This window comes from Anoplopoma fimbria, chromosome 2 (assembly GCF_027596085.1).
Source record: "Anoplopoma fimbria isolate UVic2021 breed Golden Eagle Sablefish chromosome 2, Afim_UVic_2022, whole genome shotgun sequence".
NCBI lineage: Eukaryota > Metazoa > Chordata > Actinopteri > Perciformes > Anoplopomatidae > Anoplopoma > Anoplopoma fimbria.
Window position 1 is genome coordinate 14,512,857 of NC_072450.1, and position 11,885 is coordinate 14,524,741.

Below are 11,885 nucleotides of genomic sequence, written 5' to 3' on the forward strand. Positions count from 1 at the left end.
ACTTTATAATTTTTTTCTTCTTTTTTTTTTTTATCTGTCTTTCTTACTATGTCTCGTGTGCACTTTACTCTATGCCTGCAAATTTCCCCGCTGCGGGACTAATAAAGGATTATCTTATCTTATCTTATCTTAAATGACAGAAAGAAAACTGAAAAAAGAAGGAAACCATTAAAGACCAAAAGTAACTGTTAAGGTGAGTGACTGCCAGGATTGGTGGGGATGCACGGCTTGTATGATCTGACATACAATGCCAGAAATAAGACAAGAAGAGTTACCTGGTGAAGGTTCTGTGGAAGGTGAGCATCATCTCCTCTTTGTGCCAGCTCCTCCAGAGACTCCAGCAGGGAAGGGCTTGGAATAGGCCCTGCGGGGCAGGTGGAGACTGTAAAACAAGTGGGCACTGGAGTGGAGGTAATGTGTTCCCAGTTTGAGGTTATAGGTCCTGTGGCGGTGGTGGATTCTGTATCAGTAGTCGTAGGCCCTGTGGTGAAGGTAAGGGTTTCTGCTGTTGCACTCATAGGAGAGGAAGCAATGGAAGTGTTGAGCATCTCGGTGCAAGCAGGTCCTGTAAATGTCTCTGCTGTTGAGGGAAACCCTCTGGCGCATGTGAAGACAGGTTCTGTGGATGAGGTAAGATGTCCTGTAGTGAAGTTAGTATTTTTTGCTATCCTGTCTACAGCTTCTGTGATACATGTAGGCCCCGGTGGGCTGGTGTCTGAAGATGACGTTTTTGTAGTAGAATCTATACGCCCCGTTGTGAAGGTGGATCCCTGTGTATTGGACCCGGTTGTTGAGGCAACTAAGTCAGTGTTGTGAGAGTCCACTTTGACATCAATCTGACTTATTTCCACTTGACTGGCGGGACATGCAGTTTCTGGACTGACCACTGGAGTGACAGGGGATGTAGGCTCTGGACTGGTCCCAGGGCTGAATGGATACAGAGTCTCCAACAGACTGGCTGCAGAGGAAAAGAAAGACAGCGTCAAACAGATAGAGGGATGAGAGAAAGATTAAGTTTGAAAGAGTGAACATGCTGACTCAGAAACAGCTGACTAAAACTCCTGAGGACAGGGGTGTATAAGGGACTGTTACAATAAAATACTGATGATTTATATTGGAGACAACATTCAGAAGATTAAGTTCCCAGAAATAGTAATATAGAATATAAAATGTGAGTATAGGAATAGGAATGAATGAAACATTCTAATCCATGGGTTGCTTCAGATTATATAGATGTTTTAACAAGTTTTACAACTATAAACTTTAGTTAGTTTAGTTTATTTGAAAGAAGGGGAAGTGTTAATTATTAAATATGGTATAAAAACAGCCAGAATAGCCAAAAGTTTTTTTTCCATCTGTAGTCCCCTGGCCAAGGTGTTACAAAAGGGTTCCTAAACCCCCCCGTGACAGGATTAGTGTTGGTTTGTTCTGTGTTTATAGGCTACAAGTGGCAGCAGAGCTAAGTTATGGATGACTTTGTACACCAAGAATAAGTTTGCATATCTTATTAGGTCATCTCAACTTAAAAGCTGGTATTTTTTTTAGAACTGTGCAGTGAGAGCTTTGATTTTTTTCTCTAGTGTTTTAGTGCTTCTATGTATAGTGATTTGAGTGGTTAGTTTATACTAAGCTAAACTAAGCCAATAGATTTCCTTTGATGGAATAGAGCTCTAGAAACTGCAGAGCGCATGTGAGCAAACAAAAGTTTTACACTCTTTGTGTTTCGTGCAGTGTATTAATAGTCTTTGTAAGTGACTAGGGATGTAAACATGAAGAGCGCAGACATCTTAAAGGTTCAGTCTCACTCACTCGCATATTTTCAGCACCTTTTTTTCCAACAAAAGCAGCTGACTGATTTTATTGATCCATAAATCCACTCTTTACTACCCGATGACAAAGCGGGATGACAAAGCGGCAGAAAGTTAGTGACTAGCTAGTGAAAAAAGATGAGCAGTCATGTATTTTATTCAGAGGCAGGAGGAGACAAAAACAGAGTTGAAAAAACTTTCATTTATCATGGGGCCAGAAAAATGACTGTAAATCCTGCTATGATGTAAATAACCAGCTCTGTGTAATTGTTAGCTTGCTGTGGTCTTCTACTGCCCCCAAATGTCCATCAAAAGTATTACTTAAGGCAAGAAGTAAGAAACAAAAACTTCAAACATTTCTGTGTGTGACAATGTATGTGTAATGTGTGTATGTTCTCTACCTGAGTCTGAGTAGGAGGAATCTGTCATTGGAGTGTCGGGAGACTGGCAGCGAACTTGACAGCTTGATTCCTCTGATTCTTCCTCCTCTTCTTCTTCCTTCATGACCTCATCAACGTCTTCTTCTTCATCCACCTCTCTGCATCCCTCCTTTCCACGCTCCTCCTCCGAGTCCTTCCCATTGTTGTGGACAGAGTTTTTTTGGAAGAGCCCTCCTCCCTCTTCCTTTTGTGAAGGAGAGAGGCTTTGAGTCTGGGAGAGCGTGTTAGTCTCGTTGAGATTTCGGGTTTGGGCAGTGAGAGCGTCAGGATTGGGAAGGTTATCACAGAGGTCAGCCCCGCCCACCTGAACTTGTGACATTACTCTGCCCTCCTGCTCAAGCTGACCTAGAGATAAAATAAAGGATCAGGTGAAATTCCCCCAAAAATTGATAAAGTAAGAACACCAAAGAATAACTGAATTCCTATTAATATTTCAGTTGACTTTGACTCCATATTTACAGGTCAGCTGCAACTTGAGACAAAGCAACCACAGCATAGAAAAGACATTGCACACAGCATTTCTCATTCTCAACAGCTTTCAGTTACTGTTATTTTCACTATAAATCACATTCAATTAGTATTTACATTGTAGTTTTTAGGTTGCTGTACTTAAATATGTTGAGCCTATATTTTGTAATGCTTTAGTGACAATTAAAACACTCACCACCATGATCCATCAGGCACCACCCTCACAACCTTTGAACTTTCAGCATGAAGGTCTGCGCCGGCTATTAGATAAGCCCTTCTTCAAGCCTTCAGAGATAAGGAGAATGAGACAAAAGACAGGCACATTTCAATGAGAGAAAATATGCGAAAGAAAGAGAAAAGTCTACTCAGAGAAACGAGAGGGAGTGGGAAAGGGAGAGACACCAAACAAGTTTAGCATCATTCCTGAGTTTAAAAACAAAAACTCTAGGGATTAAAGATAGTTTTAAGTATAGCAGTCCTACCAACTCCTTGTAGTGTAATACTACAAACAAATGTATTAATTTACACTGTGATTTAACATAACGGAGATTTCAGAACACTTTCATTAACTCTTCAGGAACAAACATGACAATGCATTATGTAGATACACAACTGAAAACTTTGTTCAAGTCCTGAACCTTTAAGATACCACTGTTAACACTGTACGGTGAGGCTGAAGAAGATTACATTTGTTGATATTATTTTCATCCCTATCTAAAGGAAAATAGTGTCCCGCAACTGAATAACAATACCTTTCAGCGTCTATTTGCTCAAACAAATTAATCTCAAAAGGGAAATTTAAATGTCATATCGTTATACCTCCTGTAAGTCGCTTTGGATAAAAGCGTCTGCTAAATGACTGTAATGTAATGTAATGTAATGTAAATGTTATGATTTAGGATTCACAATGTTCTTGTTAAAACAATTAGGTTTTTAAATGTGAAAAACCTTTTTCAGACCCACTAAACAATAAATACAGAGATCGAGACAGTGAGACAGAAAAGCGAGAGAGAGATACATTTACAAGTTGGCTACAGTGCTGTCAATTTATTGTAGAAATATTTATGATAAGTGAAGAGCAAGAACAGCGACAATGTAACAGCAAAATTACTGGTAAAACACCTAAGGGAGACAAGTGTCAAAGTTATAAGATGCAATAAATTATGAGGTCCATCTCTATTTACATACAGTAGGAGTTAGCCTTTTTGCACCTGTTGTTTCCTTGTTTAGAAGACAATGGGTTTCTGAATGGGTTTTTGGTTAGATGCCTGTAATAAGGTCTTTGGTTCACAAAAGAGATTTGAATGTTTTCTCTACTACATGAAATACGTCAGTAAATAATCCCACTTGTGGGTTTTAAGCTTTTACAAGTCTTAAAAAAAGAGAGTAGCTACATAGGACTACTCAACATCACACTAAACACTATATAACGCCTTTAGCTCAGTGGTTGTGACGTGAAGTCATGAGACCGTGGTGTAGTTTGTTTCTAGCCTAACCTTATCTGTTTACTTCTGGGGATTGCATTTACCATTCAAACTGTATTAGATTATACAGAGTATATTTGCACAATGATGAAAATCCAATGAAAAGATTCCAAATGCAGTGCAAACTTTCGGGTAGGACTATAAAAATATGCCATCCCTGCAGCACTCTATAAAGTGCAATGCAAAGCAACAACTCTACAAACTTCTGCCTCAAAAATGATTATAGGTTAAATCTACAGTTAAAGTATAAAACACTCCAAAGATAGGATTTATTGCAGGGCGGGTGCAATGGGGTGCAGGAGGTTGTGAAACTGGTAAATCAGTGTACAGCCTAAATCTGTATTGTGCAATAGCATACTTTTTACATTACTGCCTTACTTATGTTCACAGTTGACTCAGCAATAAATTCAACAGAAAAACTGACTGATTCAATCTCTGGATAATACTTAAGACTGCACAATACATACAACCTGTGTTCAAGTCAGTGAGACAGCCATTAACAGCATGCACTGTATAACTAGTAGGCTATCATTTTGAGTTTCCAGATTTTCACATATACATATTGAGCAGTGCATTTTAATGTTTTCAAACAGAAATAATCTACTAATGAATTTATAATACTTCTATGAAAAATGCCTTCCACAAACACACACAGATGCATCCTCTTAAAACATTGCACTGACTTTATCCCCTATCCCTGGCTAGAATATGCTTGTCTGTATCCTTCATCATCACTCATTTACACATCCAACAACTGTTTTACTAATGTTGGTGATATTTTCACTCCAGAACCTCCAGAAACCCCCACATCCATTCCAGGCTAATGAAAGCCTATCTCAGAGGAATAAAGCTGTCCTGGTTTCCTGCAGCACGACGCTAATTGTTCTTCCTGTAAACCTTAATTTCCCTGTGTAACACTAAACCCAAACATTTACAAAAAAAAACAAGAACAACCACACCCAGCACAATTTTGATTGCCTGTGTGCACATTCTTATTAATAGTCTTAGGGACGAACATACAATAATCTGGTTACACTTACGAGTGTCACAGAAAAATATCTTGGGAGATGAGTCCATGAACAAATGAGGACTGCTGTCTCCAAAGGTTGGAGAGAACCTATGGGATTACATAACCATCTTGCATTTAGGTTGCATAAGCTCTTGCCTATATATTTAAACAAGCGACAACACTTTCGGGATATGCGCTATATCACTTTATATAAAAAATGGGAAGCTAGGTCTGCTTTCTCAATATTAACATGGCTTTGAGATACTAGTAGAAGCAAGTATTGTATGAAAGGCTGTTTTGCAGCGTTCTTACTCCAAGCTCTTAATGTCCCTCTGGAGGATAAAATGGTCCCAGCCTGGGACAAACAACTGACATCAACACTTATGCAATAACGTCCTTCAGTTTACACACATGGGTGTTAATGTACATTTTTTTTATATCGTTCTAATGCTTTGTGAGTTGTATTTTTTTTGTTGTTTTTACAGCACAGTATCCCTTATTGTCTCTCTCCCACAGAGCCAATCTGTCAATACCACCATCCATCCTCTCCTCTTTTTAGTCTGCACCCTACTCCACAGGGGACCATGAATAATGGAAGACAAGAAGAAGGGACAAACAGAGTGGGTGTTCAGCCAAAAGGACAAACAAAAGTTGGAGGAGGCAGATCCTGTCCTGTGAGAGGACACTAGAGCAGAGCCACAGACAGACAGGAACATAGTTAAAAACAACGTGACATAAACTGCCACTGATTGGGTTTTTTTTATGTTTAACATCAAGACGTTTTACAAATGAAAAGAGTAAATTGCACCCTTGCCATTTAAAGAGGAGGGGCATTGGTTTTGGCAAAGGCACCAGTTTAGGCCAGCAAGTCTCTAACGTTATCTATAGGTGACCAGTTCAAACGTGTAACGTTAGAAACCAGTTCAGAAAGAAGAAGTTTGTGTTGTCACTATTTCCATGTATATGTAGCGTTAACTAATGACAGATAAGTCGATGTCCCCATGTTAAAACACCGACTAGTGACCCTCATTTCCACCATGACACTGACGCCGTAACCGTTGGCTGATTAGTATCTAAATAACGTTAACGCCTATTAAACGTCTGGAATGTGAGCGTCAACGGTCAAGCATGGAACGTTACAGCACGTTAGCCTGGTCGCTATCGTTACGGCTCACGCGTTTGACAGGCGTTAACTGCCTCATCAAATCGCCAGGAAACCGTTGATTAGCCACAGCCACAGCCTGTGAGCGTTCCATTGACAGCCTGCGCTAACTGTAGATAAACAGCCATTCATACCGCTGCGGCGACAGACCAGTTGTTGCTATAGCTAACTTACGTGAGCTAGCAGAGTAATGGCAGACACATCTGGCCACGAAACCCCGGAGAAAAACCTTTAAAATACAACGTTACACCTCGAGGTTTTTTTCCAGATCATTATCAACACCTGAATAACGTTACAGACACGACACAGTCACACGGTACTTACGGCTGAACAGGTCGGCTGAACGGTAGAGACGAGCATCACGCAGGCTCGGGGTGTTGTTGTAACGTTAGTGACTGTAGGTGTGACCTACCGACAGTCAGGGTCGGTGCTACCGACGCCACCGACGCACTGTCGCCATCTTCTGTCAGAGCGTGGCTAGGCAGGGATATTATTAATACTGTGCTTTCCTTAAAGATGACCTTATTTCACCTTGTGGTGTTGATCAATAGATTTGTTCAGCTTTCATGACATATATTAGATACATATTATGTGATTAACCTCATAAAGCACCATGACTTGGCCTTGTGCAAGCAGGATAGAAAAGTAATATATTTAGATAGACTCGAGCATTAACTAAAACACACTTCTTATCAAAAATCTGATTTAATGTTTTTCTTACAAATCATATTACACACACACAGCTTACACAATCCATAAAACATGACATTTCAGACATTCAAATCATAAGTGATATACATTTACATAAATACAAAGACTTGCTACCACCTTGTGACACTGCTGTCACACTAAAATGCATCATCAAAACTGCATTTGCATCAATCATACGGTAATATGCACATTTCTGAAAATTAAATATCATTGCATGACCTGGTTGCAACCATGATGCAATTTTTTCAGCCACTATGAACATGCAGACCTTTATTCTGCAACATTTGTTTTTAGTCTTTTCACTGCAGAGAGCTGCTGCATCCATTTCATAAACATCTCACTAATTACTAGTTGTTGTGTTCTTGTATGTATATATGCATGTATGCATATACGCATCTTCTGTGTCCCGGTTTTATTACATCACACATTATATTATTATTCTTTACATTAAATTATCACTATAATATGCATGTCTGTTATTTTGTTACTTGTCAAGTAACAATTTGTATAAAACTATAACAATGACCTGTGTGCCTATATTTTAGCCCCAACCCTCCCTCTGTGTGTTCTCCAGAATCTCTTCATAAAGCCAGCTCTGTGTGAACTCCTGACTCTTGTCCATCAGCTGGAACAGTCGTAGATACTCCTCTGGATATACGTGGCCTGTCAGTATGTCCTCCGGCATGCCCATCTCCGATAACAGCTTACTCCCACTATCTGGAGACCACAGACTAGGAGAAGACATGAGAGAGGGAGAATAAGCAGGAGGAAAACAAGGTAGAAGACCTGTCGACTGGAACAGCCTAGGATACCATTACAGTATGGATGCACTTAGTGGAGGCCTAACAGACAGATCAAGAGCAGTTCTTTAATGCAACATGTACAATGTGTTTACTATGCGCCTGTCTCAATAGCTTGGTACGTGTTCATTGCTTACTTGAGCCTGTCAATGAGCTTGACCTTCCTCTTTGCCAGACACTGTTTGATCATCATCAGCAGAGTTGAAGCATTAGAAGGAGTGAGGCCTGCAGAGAACAAATCAGCCCGCGGACGCAGACGCACCAGGCACAAGTGGTCATTGGGAAGCTAAGGGGAGAAAGAGGCAGAGGATGAGGGGAGAGGTTTTAATAAATAGACAATATCAAATCAACTTTACACTGTTTTTGTTTTTGAGTTTCCTCTCTTCCTTACCTTGCCCTTGGAGAGTGGTACTCTCTGTTTTGAAGACCTCACAAATGACTCCCAGGGCTCCTGGACAGACAAAAAAACAGGAGGTTGACAACTAAAAGACTCTTTCAAATCACATTTACCCTCTTTATGTTGAAAATAGGTGCAAACATGGAAGCTTTAGTAGCACAATCCCCAGCATTAGTTTCAAGGAAGTATCATAAAACAAAAACACTAACATGCTTTTTTTTTAATACTTTTTTTGCTGTAAACAGCAGTTTAAATGTCTGCCTTACTGGTTTTATTACATTTACATAATCACCTAAATGTATTTTGTCACCCTCCCTCATACTGTACCTTGTGCAGTAGTTCAATATCACAGGCCATCTGCCAGAGGACACTGAAGGCTCTGTAGTGCATCATTTCACCTGGACGTGACACCAGTTTCTGATGGAGAAATAACTTATGTTATATATTTTACACACGGATCAAAGAAAAACACACAATCAGATTATGAAATAATTTAAGTAACCAGACACAAGTCTCCCTCAGTTACAATTAGTGATTGTGTTGTCAGCAGCAATATGACGATTTTCAGGGCAGATCTCTTAAGCTGATGATTATACCGACAGCTGCAGCAGTAACTAAGGCTGTGTGGTTACACTTGTCTTTTCAATGCGATTATGATCTGGCGCAACTGATCACAAAAGACGCATTGAAAAGACAAGTGTAACCACGGTCTCAGTATAGGTTAGACTCTGGGATTAAACTGGTTCTCATTTCTACATATGCAGAGGTTAAAATGCTCTTGTTCTTTTACCTGGTATTCCTTCTCGCTTATGAAGAGGTTGAGCTCTATTCTTCCATATCTGTAGACAGACAGCCGTTCAAACAAAGCGTAAACCATCTTCAGCAGCGCGCCACGTTCATTACGCAGAGGCAGGACGCCCACTACCTTCACTGGGATGTCTAGAAAGACACAGGCATGAATACATTACCAATACATTATCTATTAAATTCACAGTGTTCATTCAGTTCAGTGTGTTATATGTAAAAGCAAAAAAAAACACTGATGCTTTGTGTGTATGTATGTGTGACTGATTGAATTTGCAACACAGCCGTATCTTAGTTTTTTTTTGCTCACCATCAGTCCAGCTAGCTTCTGATATTCCCAGGTCATTGAACAGTTTGTCAGTAAACATGACAGGTGGTTTAAGGTTTCCACTGCCAATGGGGTCTAGTTTGAAATAGTCACAGTGAACCACTTCCAGCTGACCATCAAGACGACCTTCCAACTCCTACAACATGAAAACATCAAATTATTTGACTAACTGCTACATAAGGGAAAATGGATTAAATGAACAAATACAATCTAAAAGATATAACGTCTGATAATTTAAATGAGAGTAGAACTAAGGGTTAAGATACAAAAAGTCGTTTGAAGAGTGGAGATGTTTAGGTTACCTGTAGTTCACGAAGGAAGAACGTATCCCCTTCAAGAGCAACAACTCTCTGAGCTCCAGCATTAAGCAGTGTCTTAGTCAACACCCCAGGACCTAAGAAAGAGAGACACGCACAAAACCCATGAAGAAGTTTCAAAGACAAGAATGATAAAATGTTGACAAACCATAACTATAAATCATAAATATACAAATGTTTCTATTTTTCACCCAAATCATAAATAAATTGATTAGTTTGTCAATGTTTGTGCCAAATTACATTGAAGTTACACACCAATGGAATTCTCCAAAGAACAAAAAAGATCAGTGATTAGGTTCTCCGTGTTTCTCACTGACTTAAAGATTGTCTAAATACATACCTGGGTTACATTCGAAGATAACACTTTTAGCATCCTCAGCTCCTACATGCTGTGTTACCAATTCAGCCAGGTCTGGGTCCACAATGAAGTGTCTGATTTTTTTACAGGCCTGAGCACGGCGTACGTTCTCCTCTACCTCTCCAAGGTCCAGGAAGTCATATCGGCACAGAGGACGACGTTGGCCCTGGAGGAAGACAGAAATGCACTTAGAGAGTTAAACAAATTGATATCATATGTGAAAAAGTTCATAGTTTTGGGAGCCACTGTTACTCTTTTCCTCTTTTATCTTTTTCAGTTTACTGCACAATACTCAAGATTTCTATCAATACTTGCATTTTCTCCTCGCACAAAAGGGGTTCTTGTAGCCATGAAAACCTCAAGAATTATACGGTGTATTAGGATGAAACCAATTAAATTAAAACTTAATGGTCCCTGAGGCAAACTTTGAGGATTGTGGCAGCAGACAGTAACAGAATAGAGCAAACTAGAATTCGGCATGGACAAGAATACAACAAAAAAAAAGTGTCAACATCTGGGCTAATCACAGTTTTGGGGGCAAAATATTTTGACTGAGTGCATGGTCTGAGCACATTCTATGTGTTATGTGCCTCAACAATAAAGAGAAAACACCTGTATAAAACAGAATATCAGACCATAGTGATGAAAAGTAAGCTGATGATCAAAGACGACTGCCTACCTGTACAGCCACAGCAGACAGGTTCCTGTGTGTGAGTGCTGAGGAGGGGGATGTCCTCTCTGCACGAGGCTGTTGGGAGCTTTGACCAAGTGTGGGCCGACCAGGACCCGTAGAGAGAGAGTCCAGGCTGTAGGCCCTTCTATGAAGCATAGGAGCCCCTGGGACGCAAAGGCCAGTATGACCCACAGGGACCAACACTGCTTTTTGCAAACATGACCTACTTCTGATGGTCCAGCAGCAACCAGAGCGCATCATCAGCTCCACCACTCTACATATCTGGGTAGACATGGTGGACCAGTAACTGCAGAGGACAAGGGGAGGGAGGATGGGAGACCTCCTCAAGAGGTCATTGCCTAGAGGGAAAGGAGAGGAAAAGAGACCAGAGATGTTAAGATAAATAGCAGGCAATGACCAACATAGATTACTATCATTATATGACATTTGGGTAACTCACTAGAGTCCAAGAATAGTCGCTCAAGAACTGTTTTAGAAGCTAACTTGGCGTTTTACTAACGTATTTAAAGTGCAGGTATCGTGGATGAAATTCTAAATGACAGGCGTTAAAAATGTTTTATGTGATTAAGATAATATCGTAATACAAAAACACCCATATGACAAAGTGAGTCCAGTATGTTCTACTGGCACGTGGGGAGGTAAACTTGATGGGTCAATGCTATCGGCCTAACAGTCCTACATCCCGTAGATTCACAGACTTTGGTCATGAATTCGCCAATACGTACAAAATAACCTCGCATTCAATCTGTTACAGGAAGGCGTTGAGCAGTCCCATAGTACTGACATTACACAAGTTGTTAGCCGACTTGCTAGCCGTACGCTAACATCCTTTACAACTAAATGCTTTCAATGTCGTTTCATCTGTGAAAACACAGACATACCTTATTGAAGATGATCCTGTATGTATCCAAATGTAACGACATCGGTGATTTTACAGTGGCTGCTGTCTGTCTGTCTGTCCGCTGGTCTAACTCTGTGACATTGAGTAGCCGACCCCAGTTAGATGTTTTTGCAACTCTCGTGGTGCTGCAGGCGCATCTAACTGACGTCATAGACCGGCGACTCCCACTCCGGCCAATCAGGAGACCCAGGGAGACAATCCCGG

General features: G+C 40.4%; 2 protein-coding genes across 2 annotated transcripts in view; both read right to left on the reverse strand.

Annotated features, from left to right (window-relative positions):
• The window catches only part of cnsta (consortin, connexin sorting protein a), a 20,021-nt gene extending 13,259 nt beyond the window's left edge, over window positions 1-6,762 (reverse strand). The window contains exons 1-4 of the mRNA XM_054617826.1: window positions 6,696-6,762; window positions 2,913-3,001; window positions 2,210-2,593; window positions 276-958 (exon numbers count right to left, since the gene is read on the reverse strand). Coding sequence (XP_054473801.1) covers window positions 276-958; window positions 2,210-2,593; window positions 2,913-2,925 — 1,080 coding nt within the window. The 5' untranslated portion in view covers window positions 2,926-3,001; window positions 6,696-6,762. The remainder of the gene's footprint in view (window positions 1-275; window positions 959-2,209; window positions 2,594-2,912; window positions 3,002-6,695) is intronic.
• A 325-nt stretch (window positions 6,763-7,087) lies between these two features.
• Window positions 7,088-11,823, reverse strand: tfb2m (transcription factor B2, mitochondrial). The gene is made up of 10 exons (XM_054617927.1): window positions 11,662-11,823; window positions 10,766-11,118; window positions 10,069-10,252; window positions 9,714-9,805; window positions 9,394-9,547; window positions 9,070-9,218; window positions 8,607-8,696; window positions 8,274-8,333; window positions 8,020-8,168; window positions 7,088-7,813 (listed from the first exon to the last, which is right to left on the reverse strand). Exons 2-10 carry the CDS (start codon window positions 11,051-11,053, stop codon window positions 7,624-7,626), a joined length of 1,356 nt encoding a protein of 451 aa, XP_054473902.1. The 5' UTR covers window positions 11,054-11,118; window positions 11,662-11,823; the 3' UTR covers window positions 7,088-7,623.
• Window positions 11,824-11,885: the final 62 nt, after the last annotated feature.

Excerpts from the sequence above, each read along its gene's own strand:
- tfb2m (XM_054617927.1), bottom strand. The coding sequence starts at position 11,053 with ATGTCTACCCAGATATGTAGAGTGGTGGAGCTGATGATGCGCTCTGGT. Across the intron at positions 9,219-9,393 it reads AGAAGCTAGCTGGACTGATG|ACATCCCAGTGAAGGTAGTG; the intron begins GTGAGCAAAAAA and ends GTGTCTTTCTAG. Across the intron at positions 8,334-8,606 it reads ATATTGAACTACTGCACAAG|GAGCCCTGGGAGTCATTTGT; the intron begins GTACAGTATGAG and ends TTGTCTGTCCAG.